Source organism: Grus americana, chromosome 7 (assembly GCF_028858705.1).
Source record: "Grus americana isolate bGruAme1 chromosome 7, bGruAme1.mat, whole genome shotgun sequence".
In the NCBI taxonomy this organism is placed as follows: Eukaryota; Metazoa; Chordata; class Aves; order Gruiformes; family Gruidae; genus Grus; species Grus americana.
In genome coordinates, this window is record NC_072858.1 from 17,141,885 (window position 1) to 17,160,169 (window position 18,285).

Below are 18,285 nucleotides of genomic sequence, written 5' to 3' on the forward strand. Positions count from 1 at the left end.
GTCACGAGACTATTTTTATTTCTTTCACTACCATAGCATCAACAACTTTGATCTTTGTGCTGGCATTACTACAACACTGACTTTCTGTGAAACCCAGCTTCTTCCAAATGTGTTTAAAATAAAAACTTACGGAATCATAATGCTCCAATTGCAGCAATCTTGAACATTTAACCTGAGCAAAGAAAACCTTCCTAAAATCCTGCTGTTTTTCCAAACTCCACCAGTCATGACAATTTCTGAAATAAACTATTAGCAATATTGTTGAAACGAGATGAACTGTTACAAGTTTTACTGGTTATATATACAAGAAAGATAGGGGAAAAATATGAAACTGAAATTCCTGTTATTGCAGTAGTCAGGAGACAATGATTCTTAGCTGTAGGACAATCAATTATCAACATGTAGGTGATGAGCAGCTCTACCCAACTTCTTTCTGCTGTCTCTGCTGCCTGATTCATCAAACCAAACACTACAAATCAACTGTGAAAATGTATAGCATGATTTTAATCTCCATACCAGCAGCTGACAAAGACCAGTTCATATCTCATTTTGAACAATATGGATGTTGCTGGTATCATTGATAGGGGTAGAATTTAACATTTATAAGTCCTTGTGTATTGTACTTTGACGTAGCTACAGCTGTATTTGTGCAGCAAAGTGTTTTCAGCTAGTTTGATTTAATAATATGAACATTTATATGTGTTATATTTGGAATACATATTATTTAGAAATCATTGGCTTTTATGAAGTGTTAACATAATTAATGTGTAAACGATGAATAAGAGCTGTGCAAATTTCAAGGAAATTATGCACTGTCTGAACCAAAATACTGAGAAAAGAAAAAATAGGCTCAAAGTGAAAATTAACATGAGCTTTCTGCCAAAGTAGAAGCTCAAAAAAAATTTAATTATTCTAGTAGCCACCTTCTCACTGTAAAATCTAATAGAGAAAACATGTGTCCCATATCCAGTCCAGAAGGACTACAAAGTCCAAAGGAAGGCTTGTAAGTGGCTGTTTCAAGCAGGAAGGTGGTTTGAGTTGCTGGAGGAAAGTTCTGCCTCTCTTGCAAGATAGAGCTGTTTGTCTCCACCCAATCCTTACTCATTTAAATCATCTGTTAGCCAGTTTTGTTTCAGAAACCAGTACCTTGAATAGCTGTAGTCTAGTTTTCATTGTCTGGCAAGGATTATATCAACCTACTTTTTGCCCCAGGTCTCTGACAGATTTTTAAAAAGTCAGCAATAAAGTTGAGCTGATTCTATAGCTTTGCAGTAAAGTGTGCTAAAGCAGTGTTTAGGAATTGCTGTTTCAAAGAGTGAATGTTTAAAGATAGTTAGACATTTGAGCTTGACTGCATTTGTCCTGACTTAGTCCTTTCACAGGGTTAGGTCTGCTTGTTCAGTTCAGGTCTAGTCTGTGACTGGAACTGAGTACTGAGCGAGAATCTAACCACACAACAAATTACAGTTTTGGAGACACGTACATTTCATTAGTATGGTTATCTTATCTCTCCAAAGAAAATATTCATGTGATTCAAATTTTACTTTATTTACCTTCTAAAAATAAATGCAATTAAATTTATTTAGTTTTTTAATTTTGTATACCTGTAAGTAGGTTTGAGAGAACATGCAGGTTCTGTGAAATTGTAAGTGACTGAACATATAATTATATTTATGACAGAATTAAATATTCTGCCATAAAAATAATTAACTTTTCTATTTTTCCACTGGAACCTGTTGGATATTGTCTGCACCTTAGGTAAGTTGTGATTTCATAAGATGCAAAAAGTAGAACACTTGTTATATGATGAACAATATTAACAATAGGATGAATCAAGCTATTATGATTCCCTCCCAAAAAGGTAATATGGGCTCTTATGTTTGGAAGGAATGTGAAATAGCTAGCATAAAAAATAAAATATTTATGGATCAAGATGACACATTTAAAATGTCATAAAAATAGTGTTTTACTGTGTAGGGGCTTATCAGATAGTTTATTGCATTTCTTAAGGTCAGCAAAGGTTAACCTGCATTTAGAAAAGTCCATAGGCAAGCAAGTGTAGGTGACCTGATAATCTTGCTTTCAGTTCTCTTGCAGCCCCAAGCCTTCACCCTTAGCCTTTGCCCTCTTCCTCTTTGCCTGTGTTAGGTTTCAGTTATCCCCCAGATCTCATAAGCTACTTGTAAGAGTCTCCACCAAACTTCAGTGCACCCAATCTGTGACTAGGATGTTTCTAGCAAAGGTTTGGCATACTCTGGCCACAGTTTTCCCTTTCCCATTCCTTTTCTCTTTTCCTTTCCCTTCTGCCAATATTCTGCATCCTTTAGTGAAGCCACGCTTCAGCACGTAAAAAACCTTACGCTTCAAGGACACATTGGAATTTGCAATTTTACTAAGTCAGCAAAGTCACTCTATCATTACTTTGTTCCCTAGACTAAGGGATGTTCTAGACAAATGTGTCATGACAAATTAACTGTACTTCAGAGGAAGCAGAACAATTGAATGTATAGCTTCATTAAAAATGTTTATATTCTAGACCTACCAAAAATGGAAGATGATGTGAAATAGAGCAGGAATTTGCTACTGACTTCATTGCTTCTCACCCAAATTTATTTAGGAGTGTCCTGGTTTCAGCTAGGCTAGAGTTAATTTTCTTCCTAGCAGCTGGTATAGTGCTGTGTGTCGAATTTGGCTGGGAGGTGGGGTGGCTCAGGAACTAGCAGAGCGTTGGCTCTGGGTAGTGAACGTTTGTGAGAATCATCTTCCTTTTCTGTCCTATTAAACTGTCTTTATCTCAACCCATGAGTTTTACCTTTTTCTTTTCGATTTTCTCCCCCATCCCACTGAGGGGAGGAATGGGCGAAGGGCTGTGTGGTTGTTTTAGCTGCCTGCCAGGTTAAATCACAACAGTCCTTTTGGTGCCCAATGTGGGGCACAAAAGGTTGAGATAAAGACAGATCTGACCAGAGCATGTTAAAACAAATTCGTTGTAAACATTCATTATATTAGTTTAATAGTTGCTGGTCACAGTGTTGTATTATCTGTTCACATCGTTGCGTCATGTAAGTCCTTACTTGCATTATGTATTCCCTACAGTGCTGTTTATCATCTCTGGGAGCTGGATGAGGATTTTCCTTTTGCTGTACTGTGTACTACTCACTTATGACAAGATAACATTATTGGCCGTGAGAATGGTTTGGTCTGTGTAGTCAGCATTGCTGTCCCTTCCGTACCTCGGGCGCCATCTCCCGGGAATTATTAATAATCACACTCTCCACCTTTTTTCATCTGTGGCGGAGATGGGGGAATAGTTTCACCTTCACCTCCCTCGTTACAACAACTTTTGAGGATTTTGAATATCCTTGGGACGTTCAAACCAGCGTGTTCCTATTGCTATGTCTCCTGAATGTGTTTTGGGTCTTGTTTGGGGCTAAACAACTATTTTAAAATATCACCCAGAGATCTGCCCCAAGGCTGTATAGTTATGAGTGGCAGGGTGTGTAGGATAGCATGGGCAAATGCCTAGGATGATGGGCACCTCCAGTGTTTTGGAACTTCACCCCTGAACAAGTGAAAAATCCTGAAAAACTAGTAGAATATTTGGGAAAAGTATGTTGTCACCCTGGCAGTTCCAGAGAGACACAAATCTTCCCCAGCACTGGACATTTCTAAGATTCGGCTGGGCTGGGCCATCTTGTCTAGGTGGAGCTTTTGTCTAGACAGAGCTTTTTCCGATATATAGATAGATAATCCTTGAGGTCTCTCTCAACCTGATTTTCTAGGATTCTATGATTTAAATCACTGCAACATGCTGGGGCCTGGCCCATGCCTACCAAGCTCTGTTCAACACTATTCAGTACTCTCAAAGGGAAGAGGTAGATCTGGATCTGATGAAATAATGACCAGCACTGCAGCAACTCCATCCCCTGGTGACAGGCCCTGTGGCTGAACCAGAGAACCAACCCAAGCCTTTATCAGTCACCCTTATACAGAAGAAGAAATACACAAAAAAAAGCCAAAGGGATATTCCATACCATATGACATCGTGTTCAGTATTTAACTGGGGGTTGGCCAGGAGGCAGGGCAGCTCAGGAACTAGCAGAGCATCAGCTCTGGGTGGCGAGCAATTGTGTTGTGCATCACTTGTTTTGTATATTATTATTATTATTCTCTTCCTTTTCTGTCCTATTAAACTGTCTTTATCTCAACCCAGGAGTTTTACTTCTTTCTTTTTGATTCTCTCCCCCATCCCACTGAGGGTAGGAGAGTGAGCAAACGGCTGCGTGGTTGTCTTAGCTGCCCGCCGCGTTAAACAACAACGAGGGGACAAACCACTTCTGTCCATCAGAATCCAAATATCAGAAAATGGCCACTCTTCCTGATTCCCTTTCTGTGTTCATAGTCCCTTTATCAACTTGTTTTCACTTTGATGAAACAAAACCAAACCTTTAAATAAAAGCAAGCAGTTTCCAATTCAGAATCTGGGTAGTAGCTTTTCTGTGCTTTCACTACTCATGATGACTATGTAGTGGTAAGTCTTTTAAAAATCCACAGGGCTTTTGTGACTCTTGCTGCTAATGAACTATGTTATTAAACCTTTTGAGCTTTTCTGAAAAACAGTGACAGGTTTTTCGCAACCTCAAATTAATTTCTACTAAGTCCATCCCATTAAAGCTAACCTATTTAGTAGTCTGCTGTTTTATATGTTAGCTCTGAGCTATGTGTTTTCTGATCACTCTGCTTGTGGGAGTTCTGTCTGTTGCATTCAGTGAACTTACTCCATTTTAAATACTGTTTCATATAACTGGGTCATTGGTAGTTAGCTTAGGACCCAAGTGCAGAAGCCACCACTTCTAAAAAACACAGCATACATCATGTTTGTTATTTCATAATAAATCAGAAGCTGAACCCAAAGTGGATGGCCCATTTTCATTAGTTGGTAAAATAATGAAACCTTTGATACATGAACAAATATAGATGTTTACATTAACTTTTATTTTGTTGTGAGAAGCCAGATATCCTTTCATTTCTATCCATTGCTTAGGTTATATAATTCTATAGAAATTGTTTATTTTTTCAATTATGTAAAATGTGTAAATATAACATATGTAAGCTGAACTTCAAAATTTATATTTTATTTATAGAGTATCTTTCTGTCTGCCTTCTGACCTGGTTGTATGTATAATATAATGTAATTATACTTGTTTGGAAACCGTTGCTTTCAGTTAAACAGGTTTTGCTGCAAATATAGGTCAGCTGCTTAGCAGAGTATTTCTGGGGTGTGCACTGATTTCAGAACCCGTCACTTTTAATTCTGGATGACTTCTGAGTGTAACTTTTAAAAATGCTCTTGAAAACAACCAGAAAAATGCAATTATAACTAAAGGCATATTTATAAAATTCAGACAAACTTGAATGCAGTCTCATCATACACTACCCAGCTGCGGTTCTTAAGTTGTAGAACTGTGGCATAACTAATGCTTTTCTGGGGACAGGTGATGCTTGCTCTAACTTGTAAACACAGGTGTGAAAGGTAGTTTTTCCTTGTCTGTTTGAATGTTCTTTTTTTCATACAAAATAATTGTCTTCCATTCTGATCAGAATCCTTTTTCTCTTTAAATAGGAACTAGAACAATTGCTAATGATGGAAACAAAAAATTACAGAAAGACCATAAAGTTTTACCAGAAACTATTGCAGAAAGAAAGAAGCAGCAAAGGTAAGATTACAGCAACTTGCCGGTAATGAAATGGGTGCATAATACTTTTAAGGACTTCTCCCTGTAAATCAGTATCATTGATGTTTTTCTGCTGTGTGTTTTAAATCTAAAGGTCCTGAAACTAAATCTATGTTGCTCAAATTGAGAGGACAGCTACAGGAGATGAAATCAAAAGTGCAGTTTCTTGAACTGGTGAAGAAATACATGCAGGCAAGTCGGACTTTATTTTGCTTTTGTTTCATTTGTCATTTCATTACTGCATCAGTGTAGTTGGCTGCTCATATCAGTATATGAAATGTGAAATGTTTTGTGTCAAAGTGCTAAATTAAGTCAGATCTAAAAGAAAAAAAAAGCATTTATAAGAAATGCAATTTGGCTTTAAGTTGAGTTGACTGCATTTTCTGTGGATTTTCCTCCTTATTTTCCTATGTTTTATTTTCACATGGATTTGCATCTTTGAGCAGATCATGTATGCAGAGCAGTGGGGTGTGGAAACGTGTGTGCTTCTTACAGTCATTCACAATGGGAGTACTGACACCGTGGATGTGGCACCTACGGATGAGTCATCGCTGCTTCTTTACTATAACACAGAGAAACACCAATGCAATAATCAAAATGGAGTAAGAGTTCTGCAGGCTGGGACACCACTTGGTTTAATGGCTTATTTATATTCTAGGTACAGTATATTTTGCACATCCTTAACTGGGAGTGGGTTGAGGCATAGTTGCTAAATAAGAAAAAAGTAGTCTCTGTGATAAATCTTAGTTACTCAACATTGCATAAACTCTCTTTTCTTGTATCAAGTTTAATGCTATTTCTATGCCCACTTATTTGCAGAAATGGGCATGGAAATGGCTAAAGAGAGCCTGATAAGAAATAAGCCAAACTGCTAAATTTGAATTTGATTAAAACTTGAAGCACTTGATAATAAATAAAAAACCTAATAACTCTAAACTTCTTTATCCTTTACTTATTTGAGGCTTAGCTCTGATAGTTGCCATGGAATCAAGGTTTTATGTTACTGCTAGCAGTATCACAATTCTTCAGAACATATAATTTGATGTGAAAAAGTATAGGTTCTGTTTTGCAGATTATTGACCCAGTCCTTGGGAATGATCAAGATGCAGGTTTATCTCAGGGCTTAGATGGGGACAAAGACGTCCTTTAACCTTCAAATACTGTGAGGGCAGTGTTGTTCTAAGGCACACAAGTAGTAATGGTATGAAGGATGGGAACTGCCTGAAAGACTCCATCAGGCTCATGCCACTGTAGGATTCTAAATGCAGGTAATCCCAGGTAATCTGTAATTTGTACTTTTTTGTCTGGTTTGAACAGTCAGAAAGATGCAAGAATTTGAATGCTGTATTTCTGAAAGCTAAAAATGAAATAGAGAATTTTAAGCTGTAGATGAAAGTAGGAGAGAGCAACTTCTTCCCAGCTACTTCTCCCAGCTCATCCTGACTCTAAGACCCAGTTACTTATCCTGAGTGCTGCTTTTCCTGGAACTTAATATTTTGCACAAAGTGAACAAATCAGTTTGGAATCAGAGCTTCCACATTCATCACACCCAAACTCTCATGGTTGGCAATAAGCCATTAGGAAGACAGGACAATTAGCCTATGTTAAGACCTTGTGTATGCGCGTGTGTGTGTATATATATGTAAAAATAAAAGTCATTTTTAATGTGTGTATAATAAGTATATTCTGTTGTTAAAGCAACTGCTGCTCTAATTAGAGCTTCAGGAAATACTTTCTTGCTTAAAGTATCTACTTTTTATGCTGTTATTTTTAAAAAATCTTTTAAAACAACAAAAATCTTTTAAAACAACATCAAGTGAAATGATAGAAAAAAGAAAATTAAATATGTTCTTCCATGCTATTTAGAATGTAACTTTTGACAATAATAGAAATGTTAAATTGGTTCTTGGCAAAATTCCAAATAAATATTTTTCATAACAAATTATGCTTTCACTGTTGGCAATCACAATATTTGATATGTAAAAATAAAATAAAAAGAAATAATTTTTTTCTGTAGAGCTCGAGAATTTAAAATCCCTACTAGCTCTTGAAATTTTGAGGATTTTTATTGTTGCTGTACTCTAATACAAGAAGAAATTGTGTTCTTGCTTGTCTGAAGCTTTTCTTGTGCTTCACAGAAATGCATTTTTAGAAGGTTATGTACAGCAGTTTCTCTACACATTTCGCTATTTCTGCACACAAGAGGAATTTTTGCAGTTTCTTCTTGATAGAATCAGCAGCACTTTATCCAGGTACAGTAATTTCCTGCGAAAAATACTGTCAAAGCACAATTGACTTTTCCCCCCAATGGCAAATAGCTGTTTCTGAAAAGAACTACTTAATTAAATTGAATTTTGGTATTTGTTTTTGTAAGACTCTCTCGACAAGTGGTACTGAAACTAGAGCAAGTGCTATATTTGACAATGTGCTTACTTCTTTTTTCCTTCTGAATTCTGAGTCTTACTTTTGCCAGTTGTTCAGTGGTGGATTCTAAGTGCCACCACAGCTTTGTTTCCATAGAGCCATGGGTTCTAGAGGCATGAAATGTAAGAATTTAAGATAGTACATTCAATACCAACCAAACTTGTGTGTTTTTTCAATGCTTATTTTTAAATTGGAACTGGATATCGGTTTTGGTGAAATAAGTGCCTTTTTCTTCTCACCAGTGCAAACCTGGATCCTTCCACATCACTTACCAAAATATGTAACCGCAGTTTCTACATCCTGCAGGCTTGGATTGAAGACTGCTACAGTGTAGACTTTGCAACAAATACTGATCTTTTGTGTACCCTAAAAGAATTTATTTCTTCCAAAGTAAGTCAGAATTTCAATAGAAGCTTTAAGAAAAAAAAAAAAATCACTTGAAGTCAGTTACAGTATATGTAAGGTTGTTATTACAAAAAACTGTCCTAATTACAATTTCAGAAAAATAATGCTATCTTTGACAACTATGTTCAATATGTCTGGTTTTGGAAAGACATGAATCTTAAAACTATATTGTGTCTTGCTTATAATTTATGGGAAATTGAGTTCAACATTATGTTAACCTGTTTTGCATTTACAGGTTGCTCCGTTAAATGGCTATGGTGAGCGCTTGTTGTCATTACTTGAGGATGCTTCTGCCAGGAAAAGTGGCCATGCTCCTCAGTGCTCCAGCATGGACAAATGTGAAGAGGAGGGCGAGGAGGACAGAAAAACATTACATTCTCTATGTAAAAAACTCTCAGAAGATGTTTCCAGAAAGGCATGTATTTTCTTCAGGCTGCAGTATATGGAGTACATTTCCATATGTTATTTTCTGACAAAAATTAGAGTATCCAGCTTAGGGTCTACAACCCGATTTAGTAAAATTTCTGTACCAGCATTTAAAATTTTCTTTTGAAAGGTCTAAACAGTTCTATAACTGCAGAAGTCTTAAGCCTTACTTGCACCCTGTCAGCTCTTTCAATAATAAGAGATCATCAAAATTTTGAGAGGAGTTGAACTCTTCATCCTTGATACTAGCATGTGACTCATAGTTACTAGGAAACATTTTCACCCCTGTCAAACATTATTACTTTTTATTAGGCATATATCTTTGTAAGTCTATAAATATAGGAAAACAGTGAGGGGCAAGGGGTTGGCTGCTAGAACTTCAAAGCTTGTAGGGAAAACTTGTCTGAACTTTTGTCTGTATTTATTGGTTCATATGGTGTGCTAGTGAAAAGTAACCCCTGAAGCTGGAGCATACTGTAGGCTTTTGATGAAAAAGATCTCTCTACAGAGTGACCAAAATTATACGTGGAAGTCAAAATGTATCAATAATGTGCAAGTTGAATTTAGAATCAGCCTCTTGAAAGAGGTGCAGAATTCCATGGGGTATAATGGGGATTCAACCAATAAAGGGCAAGCAGAATAGAGAAAACATGGATGACTTCTGTTGGCACTGCATCATAATGATACTGGAAGGTGGAAGTAGGGAAAAGAATGGAAAAACAAATATTTCTTTGGAAAGGGCTGTTTGATTCTAAACAAAAAGAGTACAAGAAATAGTAAGAAGTAAAACATAAAATATAAAACTTCAGAATATAAACTATTTTATGGCGGCAAGCTTGAATGCACAGAAGTTTCAATTGTTGCTTGAGATCTGGTAACCTCCTGCTCAGACTTATCAACTGTACATATTCTATTAGCTTAAAATAGCAATGTTGAATAAACCAACTAGTGTCTGAACTAACCTTGAAGATTAGCTGAAGAGTTTTGCACCCGCAAAGGTGTTTCTCTAACAAAATGTTCCAGACAGTTAATTCAAGGGGAGACATAATGTTTTAGAGAAGTTGGAGTTTTACATATTTTTTTTATCTGCAGAACTTTAACTGGAAACTTTCCAAAGGGATGGGACCAATTGCACAATATCAGAAGGAGCGACTGTACACTATTCCATCAGTTTTGCCAAAGCCATGCTATAACAGTTTTACAGAAGAATTCCCAGTCTCCTTTGCTAAAGCAGATGAAGTGGGACCGTATCTCTTAATAGAATACAGTGTGCAACAGCTCTGCTGTCAGCTGACATTACTGCAACAGGTACAAAGGCCTAGGTTTACTTGGAAGTACAAATAACATCTATCTTCTTACTTCATACTCAGCCTCCTTTCTCCTGTTTCCCAACCCTGTTTCAAGCTTATTTCATAGTATTTTGTAAGAGTTTAAATTCAAATAATCTGTTTTTCTTTTGAAATCTCTGCAGTAAAATTTAAAATGGCTAATGCTATTCTCAGGCTGTGATCCCTCTGATAAATTTGCTGAAAGCAGGGTGGGGAGGGGGAACCTCTGTCATTTTTGTTCCCGAGCATTTTAGAAGACTGCTAGATCTAACAACAAATATATCTTGCTCTTTTTGTTTAGGAAGTATTCAATAAATGTCATCCAGTACACTTTCTAAATTCAAGAGCACTTGGTGTTAAAGACAAATGTATTGCTGTCCAAAAGTAAGTTGCGTATTTTAACTGCCCTTCTATTCTGTTGATGCACAATAACTTACCGTGTTACATCTTTAATATATCCAGGAAGAGAGAAACATTTTAAATACTTAATATCTTTTTGACAGACTAGATAGTCTGTTTTCATAATTTTTTTTAATTTCAGGAGATTTTATACGTGTGTACGTATATCTACCTATGCACATATATGTATGTGGTAGGTCACATTTGCAAGGTGATTTCTTTGAAATCAGAGATGGTCAAGCAAAAATATTTCTGAAGACTTATGTTGGGGGGTTGCTTCAGAGGTTTTATTTTTGTTGGAAAAAAATTGTAATGGTTTCTGAAACAGCCTATTTGATAATGCCTGTGTGGATGTATACAAAATTTCTATGCTCAATGGTAATTAATGATTTCATCCAGCCATTTGATTATGGTCTAGTTCTTACATACTCAGTGGATTCAGCTAGCTTCTAGTTAGTACTTGTTAATTGCACTACCTGTAGTAGATTTTTCTGTCTAAGGATAGGGAATTAACATCTAAAGCAGCTCATCTTTTACAGATTAAGTGGCAGAGGCTAAATCAGCCGGGTTTTATCAATCTGGGGTTCAGGCATGGGAAACAAACTGTGTGGTGCCACTAGGTATCAGGCTTGATTTCTTATATGGCTGCAGTTTTTAATGAGTTTGGATTTCTGGCTCCTACTTTGTGTCAGACTGGATGGTTTGTTTTATTCAGTAACAAGTGGTGAATGTGTCTTTATGTACAGAAATGTGTACTTCATGTGCTTATCTTGTAATCACATATAATTATCTTGTAATTATAAGGAAGAAAAAGTAACATAGCTCACTATGTACTTTGTAAAAGATTATAAAATCAAGACTGCAAGCACTGCAAAATTATTCTAAATGATTGGAAGTTGGCATCTTCACAATCAAGATTTTCTTTGAAAATTTAAAGTCAGCATGAATTATTTTTGCCTTTTTTTCCCATTTTCTCCATAGAGCTGTTTCTACTGAGACAGTTTCACTTAAAGTCTGTAATCTGTTTCTGTCGAAGTGCATACAAGACCAGTACCTTCTGCAATTATTAAGAAATGCAGACAGTATCAGCACCTGGGTTGCTGCTGAAATTGTAACTTGTCACACATCTAAGGTTTGTCATTGTTTTATTGTATTATTAATTATGAAACAGTTATTTATTTGTTATTGTATATGAGTTGCTATGTAGCAAAGCTGCAAGAAATATTCTGAAATACACCTGTGAGTGGGCAGTTACCAATTTGGTTTGTTGTCACAAGGAGGGTCTTGGATGTTTTGTAGTAGCAGGTGTCAAAACCTAATAGAATGTAAAAAATGGGTTGCCTGAGGAGAATAGATGTCAGAGTGCAACACAGACATGTTGGTGATAGAAAAGAGGAAACTGTATTGGAGGGAAATATTACTACAGTCAACAATTTTGATAAATTTAAAAAGAAAATGCATCTCCTTTCTTTTCATTTAATTTTGTTATGTAGATTTATATAGATTTACTATATATATTTAGTGAAGTTTTTTATATATGTAGTATATCGTAATTATTTTTTTTTTCAGCTGCAGGTGAGCTTGTTATCAAAATTTCTTCTTATAGCAAAATGCTGCTATGAACAAAGAAATTTTGCTACTGCAATGCAAATCCTAGCAGGCTTGGAAAATCTTATTGTACGACAGTTACCAGTAAGTTTGGGACTCTGTTCTGTATCAATTTTGCGTAACATAATCTTGTTCCAATATGGACATTAATGCGAAAAACAAAAATATATTTTGTTTTATTGTAAGGCCTGGAAAATTTTACCTGCAAAAGTAGCTGAAATAATGGAGGAACTCAAGGCTGTTGAGGTATAGTATAAAGTCTTTAATGTAAAAATACTTCTTTGGGGTTGGCGAATTTGCGAGATCTGCTTAAATGGGTGCCTCTGCAGAATGAAAGCCATAATTATTACATTGTATTATAAGGGGATTTTAATTCGATATAAGACTTTTGACTCTTAACTCGAGAGTTTACATGAATTTTCATCTCAGTATTTCTCAAAAATGTATCCTGTGTGACTAAAAATCAAGAAATAAATTTCAAAGCAATCCAGGACATTAGATACACTTTTATCTGATGATTTCTGGAGGAGCTTTGACTGTAATCTGTTGTGAAAAATCTTAAATGTGTATTTTATCACAGGCGTTCTCTTATTGAGCTATACAATTTTGAATTGTAGAGTGAAGTTCTAAAATGTAATTTTTGCTGTGATTTAGAACAATTAAAACTACGTATGAAGTATCTTTTGATTAAAGTTACTTTCTTTACCTGTGTACTTTAAAATCTTTGCCACTAGATTAATTCATAGTGCTGTCTTCAACTTCAATGCCAAAAGTTAAAAGTCATGACAAATAAATACATAGTGCTAAACACATGGAGAAATTCTTGTAAAACCTGCCCCGATATTTAATGTGAGATTTATCTGTGTGCATTTTTAAACTAGGTGTTTTTAAAAAGTGACAGCTTGTGCTTGATGGAAGGAGAAAGATTCAAAACTCTTCCAACAATTCCATCGGCCCATGTTTTGGCTATGCATGTTCAACAACTTGAAACTGGAGGATTCACAATGACAAATGGAGCTCACAAGTGGACTAAACTTAGGTAATTATTTTAATTATGTATGTATGTCACCTAACTGTTTAAAATAGAATATTGTCTAATGGGTTAATGAGAGCTAATGCAACATTTCAGAGTTAGCAGCTTAGTTTCAGTCATTTTGACATCTAACTAAAGGGACATATACTATAGAAGAGAATGCTCAATGCCTTTGAATTTCCTTTAAAATTTTGGGGTTGGGGTTGGCTTTGGTTTTTTTGTTTTGGTTTGTTTTGGGGGTTTTTTATCAATAGCAAACCAAACTAATCATTTTTACCATATTCTCTTTCAAGAAATATTGCAAAAGTTGTGAGCCAAGTTCATGCGTTTCAAGAGAATCCTTATACATATACACCAGACTTCAAGCTGCAGTCTTACCTCAGACAAAGAATAACCTGTTTTAAAGATGCAGACATTTCCGCCTTGGCAGCTGACAACTGTGCCAACTTCCATCAGATACCAGCAGAAAAACATTCTCGAAAAATTCAGGACACACTGCGCAGAATGAAGGCAACATTTCAGTAATTATTTACATTTCATCTGTTCTATTCCAAGTGTAGATTGTAAAACTGGATTAAGTTGACTTCACCTCCTGGACCAATTCCCAAGCAAATACTTAAGTGAAGTGACTTAAAATGCTATCTCAAGTCGAAATGATGATATTGCTTAATGTGGAATTATAAAATGCTGACTAATGAGTTTTGATTCCCTGGCAACTGGATGACAGATCAAAAGAATAAAAATGAAGATAAAAATAAAGAGAGAGTATAGATGAAAAGGATGATTAAATTTGTCACTGTTATTTAGCATAAAAAAAATAATTAGCCCATAAACAAATATCTAAAAAATACTGTGCAAATAAGTTAAAATTACAGCTTCTGTTGCAAAGTTGGCCTAGGAGAGTTCGGAGTGTAGTTCATTAATTGTTAAATATATTTTTATATAAACATAGTACATTTGTATCCTGTCACAGTGTGCATATAATTCAGGGACACAGATCCTTTGCTATCCTTTGGCTGTTAGTGTGTCTTGCTTTTAAGTTGTGTATTATGAAAACTATAATTGACTTAAATAATTGGCCATCTTTCTCTTCAAGCATACTAAGGAAGGAGAGGAATGCCATGCTGCAACTTTTTGTTTGTTTGGTTTGGTTTTAATGTCATTGAACTAACCTGTTTCCAAAAGAAAATAAGATCTGAATCTAAATATTACCACTTTGTTGCTGTGCTTCTGCCCTCATGGCCTTGTGAAAACAGTAAATGTGAAATTGCTTTTTTTTTTTTCCTCCTATATTTGGCACAAGAACCACTTTGCCAATTTGTGTACGTATGTATGTGTGCACGTTTGATTATGGCTTTTGCTCCTGAGGTTGCTGTTGTAGATTGCAGCGCTCTAGCAGCATTAAATAGAAGATAACTGTGTGAAATTTGGATCTGCATCTTCTAAAACTTTGGTGCTAACCTATTTGTAGAGCTTATACTTACAAAACCTTCTAAATGGCAATGAAATGTGATGCTATTGCTAGGAAGTTTGTTGAGCTACCCAGGTTTATGCAAGGCCAAAATGTTAAGGCTACAAATCAGTTACAAATACAAGTATTTCTACCAGAGGGAACAATGTTAGTATTGGAAGAGAAGTGGGGAAGGGCAAAAAACAGCTAACATGACCTTTGTCCTGAAAGTGATTTGCTAGAACTGTGTTTAAAAAAAAAATGAAAAAAACAGAATGTTTTGGGAGATGTGGAGACCAGATGTGAACTAACTGCCTTAGCATGTTTTAGTAATGGAGAAGGATAATGATGTAAGAAATGGGAATGTGCACATCTCTATTTTGCAAATTGTACTATTGTATTTGACAGAAATGCATGTGCACATTTAAATTGTAGCTTTTTCAATGTTTAAGAGGAAAGCTTCTCCTTTTCTCTTGTCAATAACGGCAATATATACATCACAGGCCACCTGCTTCTCGTGTTTCTCAGTCGAACACAAGGTATGTCCATACTTTCCATTAAATACCTCAGTTACTTTTTCGTACTAATGTATTAATACCAGACTAACTTTTGTGTTCTTACTGGTTTAAACACTGGAGAAGTCAGTCCTCAACAGGGTTTTCTTGCATTTGTTCTACTTTTAAAATTATTTATTTTGTTATTTACCCTATGTAGGTTTAGCATGTCATTAATTGTAGTATTCTGACTTACCCTTAAGGAAGTAAAATGTGTTGCTATTTCTCTAAAAATTGCCAAATATGATGAAAACATTTAATCTTTACCTCCTGTCTTTTATATAATACAGTGATTTAAGAATGTTAATGATAACCTTATAGTCAGACATACATTTCACATATTTGATCTATATACATTTATTTTAAATAATTGAGGGTTTTAGTAGTTATTTGTTTTTTTCTCAATTAAAAATTACCATTCACTTAAAGCCACGCCTTGCCTTTGAAAGACAGCAAAATTTAAAGTAGCATAAGCTTTACTAATGTAAAGAACTCCACAAAACTTGCTAATCACATGATCTTAATAAATGCATTTTATATGTTTGCCAGTCAGACTGTTGAAATTGCTTTTGTGGGTTTACTTAGCATTTTTATTTTGCACTCATTAGCTCATATTTCTTACAGTTTTTATCAGGATTTAAAGCAACTACTACATCTAGAAAATATTATGTTTATTCTATGACAATAACTGGTGCTATACAAGAATTTAAAAATCATCTCAAGTCTTCTGTATAATGCTTCAGTGTATCAAACCTTATATTGCTATAAATGCATAATATTGAGTTCTGGTACTACTTTGGGGTGTTTTCATCAATCAGATATTTAAGATTTTGTATTTAGGCACAACCCCACAACAACAACAAAAAATGTAAATAGCTATTGAAAAAAAAATCACTCTTTTACAAGGAAAGTGTTTTGCTTTTGTCCATGAACACTGATGTATGCACATCTTATGTGACACGGATTTCAGAATAAAGTTATGTCTAGCATACAACTATACTTCTTTCTTATGACTAACAAGCAGGAATGTTGGGCTAAAGTTTTCTCTCTTTGTGGGGGAAGGTCCTTTTAAAAGAAAGCACAGAGCAAAGCATGTCAAAGAAGCATGTTCAGTTCTATCTAGTTGGCAAAAAATTATTGGCATCAGTAATTGAATTGCATAAATGAAGGACTGTGCAGTCTGGCCCCATGTTTCCATTCCAATACCAAATTAGAGTGTTTGCAAAAAAATGGAGTTTGTTCTTTAAGCCAGAATTGCCACCAGCTGTCCTAGTTTTTCTTCATTTTTTCCACACTTCCCTCATGTTGTTTATTTTTCAAACAGTGGCCCATGGAGTTTCTGAAATGAAGTCTGCTCCTTGGGAGCCTTTTCAGTTGCTCTGTGCATTGGTGCTCTTCTCTGTCCCTTTGCTGGTGTCTGTCCCCAGGATCCCTGGGGGTTTCAGGCCTCCTGCTAGAGAGCTGGGAACTGTGTCCTAGTTACACTACCTGCATTTGAAAGCAGGTTTCCAGCTCCAACACTTCCAGAAGCCTGCCAGGAAACAGGGATGAATTTAGTTGGATCATGTGAACTATTCCATAGAAGCCCAAACCAAGAAGCTGGAAAATATTTGATGAATCAACACTGATTCATGATTCTGACAAATTTCTTTCCTTGGAAATTTCTCAACCACTGCTAAACTGTGCTTTTATGGTTTTCTACATTCTTCCTTGATATATTGGATTGGTTTCATAAGCATTGCTGAGAGTCGTAACTTCTGTGAGTACTGTATGTGATTTGCAAAGGATTAAAATTTTAGGAAACCTGTTTCTAAATAACAAATTAATAAACTACAGTTTGAAAGGATGGAAGCTAACAATTTTTTCAGTGTTAAACATACGGTTGGTTGTTTCAATCCTTGATATTACGATAAAGGAAAGTGCAGATAAATTATTTTTCTCCCTCATACTTACTTAAGTACAATCCAAAGCATATCCACATTTAAATTACACATTAAGTTCTGTTTAGAGTTTTTCCTTTTTTTTTTTTCCCCCCAGAAAACCTTCTCAAAACATGGTTTATAAATAATTATTTTAAAATACATGTTGAGCTTTAGAAGGAGTCTCAAAGCATTGGAAATGCAGGTTTGAATAGTATTTGAAAACTCAAGCCCCACAAATCAAGTTTAATTAAGTGGTCATCCCTGGGATTTGCCATACTAACAGGTATTCTTCACCTATAAATATTTTTGCCTTCATTCTAATGCTAAGGTTGGTCTTGTTCTGATGTTGGCATTATGTAGATTAAATATATACTGGGTTTTAGACACTAACATAGATACTGTCTTTTATACTGGTAGAACTCAGTTGTCACAATGACATCAAGAGCTCAGAGTACTGGACAATTTGAGTTGCTGTTATCAGACACATATAATTTGGAAAGCTTGACTGGACATGGCTGAGCCTGAGCATCAGACTCAGAATTAAAATCTCTGCAAATAGATGCTTATTTGTGTTCATATCTCATAAAGCTTATAAACGGTAGTAAATTATTCATTTAAGTAACAAATGCTCAATACTTTTTTTGCAAACAAGCTAGTGGAACAGGTCTAGGAAAAAAACCTGCTAAATCAGAGATCCTCCTTTGTCTGGGTAACCACAGAGTGGCTTGTTATAAAAATGCAAGGTTGTGTCCAGTAAGGCTCTGAAGAGGTCTGCCTGCATTTCGTATTACTTCATGTCTTTATTAACATGCTCTGTTTTGTGTGGGACTCTGCGGGCATGCTGAAAAAGAAGATTAAAATTTGAAATTGTCTTGAAAACTTGGGAAAATGACACACAATAAAATAAAGCATGTTACACAGATACATGCAAAGTTCCAGGATAATCAGCTGCACAAATGTAGACTAGGATTACTGGTTTTTTGTGGAAAAGGGAGGATAAA

At 35.5% G+C, this 18,285-nt stretch overlaps 1 protein-coding gene across 4 annotated transcripts in view; it reads left to right on the plus strand.

Annotated features, from left to right (window-relative positions):
* Window positions 1-17,140, plus strand: part of KNDC1 (kinase non-catalytic C-lobe domain containing 1) — a 68,305-nt gene extending 51,165 nt beyond the window's left edge. For 2 of the 4 annotated variants that reach the window (XM_054832555.1, XM_054832557.1), the window contains 13 exons: window positions 5,624-5,717; window positions 5,830-5,927; window positions 6,182-6,393; window positions 7,874-7,987; window positions 8,402-8,549; window positions 8,800-8,979; window positions 10,083-10,298; window positions 10,620-10,702; window positions 11,699-11,849; window positions 12,287-12,409; window positions 12,512-12,571; window positions 13,207-13,364; window positions 13,652-17,140. In XM_054832555.1, the coding sequence (XP_054688530.1) occupies window positions 5,624-5,717; window positions 5,830-5,927; window positions 6,182-6,393; window positions 7,874-7,987; window positions 8,402-8,549; window positions 8,800-8,979; window positions 10,083-10,298; window positions 10,620-10,702; window positions 11,699-11,849; window positions 12,287-12,409; window positions 12,512-12,571; window positions 13,207-13,364; window positions 13,652-13,883 (1,869 nt within the window). In that variant the 3' untranslated portion in view covers window positions 13,884-17,140. Of the gene's footprint in view, window positions 1-5,623; window positions 5,718-5,829; window positions 5,928-6,181; window positions 6,394-7,873; window positions 7,988-8,401; window positions 8,550-8,799; window positions 8,980-10,082; window positions 10,299-10,619; window positions 10,703-11,698; window positions 11,850-12,286; window positions 12,410-12,511; window positions 12,572-13,206; window positions 13,365-13,651 lie in introns of those variants that run through there. The other 2 variants (XM_054832556.1, XR_008577930.1) reach the window with 2 other exon arrangements.
* Window positions 17,141-18,285: the final 1,145 nt, after the last annotated feature.